Consider the following 929-nt stretch of genomic DNA (forward strand, 5'->3'; position numbering starts at 1 on the left):
CCACTGTGCCTGTCGGGGCTCCCACAGGCCTCCCTGTCCACTGTGCCTGTCGGGGCTCCCACAGGCCTCCCTGTCCACTGTGCCTGTCGGGGCTCAGATAGGCCTCCCTGTCCCCTGTGAGTTCCGTGCACCACAACATGAGGGCACGCCACGGCTGCTCCATGCAGCTTCACACAGGGGCACTGTATTTCATTCACCGCTAGGTTCTACACTGACTTTTATGATCCCGGGAAGGACTGAGACTTAAATACAACAGGGGCTAGGTGATACAAACCGCCGCTGTAACCAGAACATACCAAGACCAGGCCACAGGAAGGAAGCAGCAGCCCTTGGCCGCAGCCTGTTACCAAGTCGCTGACATCTCTGTCCAACATGGATAAAAAGACCCTCTTTCCTCCAAAGTCTAAAGCAACATATTGGCCCATCTGACAGTAATTCTGTTGTACATTTAACTTCATCTTGCTCTTCTAAGTGACTGTTCATGGTCTTAACACCTGTACAGGAATTTCTCAGTTGCGGAACCACTGTTATTCAGCAGATAAAATGGCAGATTGTACCCCAGGAAGAAACACACCCAGCCACGGGCACAGAACGGGACATCAGCACAAACCGTTTACCAGAAAAAACGCATCTCTGCTTTGGGACGTACCATCCCCGGTCTCCATGAGCTCCGCGTTGCCGTACTTGGGCGCTGTCCGGGACCCCGTGGAACCCTGTGGTCGCTCCACCTGTATGGAGTGCTCTGAGGTGTACGTGGTTACGTCAGGAGGTGCAGAATGATTTTCTGTAAAGAAGCACATCATGAGTGTTTCTGGTGGTTGTGGCGTTTGCTCTGCAGGTTGAGCAAGCCATAGCTCAGGAAGAGACTGGAGCACAGGTGCTCACCCTGGGGGTGTAGTGAGAAGCCAAAGCCGGTCTCAGCCACGTCT

General features: G+C 53.7%; 1 protein-coding gene across 1 annotated transcript in view; it reads right to left on the reverse strand.

The window, feature by feature from the left end:
• DIP2C (DIP2 disco-interacting protein 2 homolog C (Drosophila)) overlaps positions 1 to 929 on the reverse strand; it is a 296,340-nt gene that overhangs the window by 139,870 nt on the left and 155,541 nt on the right. The window contains exon 7 of the mRNA XM_011991552.1: positions 650 to 784. Within this exon, the coding sequence (XP_011846942.1) occupies positions 650 to 784 (135 nt within the window). The remainder of the gene's footprint in view (positions 1 to 649; positions 785 to 929) is intronic.

The sequence above is a fragment of the Mandrillus leucophaeus genome, unplaced genomic scaffold (assembly GCF_000951045.1).
Source record: "Mandrillus leucophaeus isolate KB7577 unplaced genomic scaffold, Mleu.le_1.0 Scaffold399, whole genome shotgun sequence".
NCBI classification, from domain to species: Eukaryota; Metazoa; Chordata; class Mammalia; order Primates; family Cercopithecidae; genus Mandrillus; species Mandrillus leucophaeus.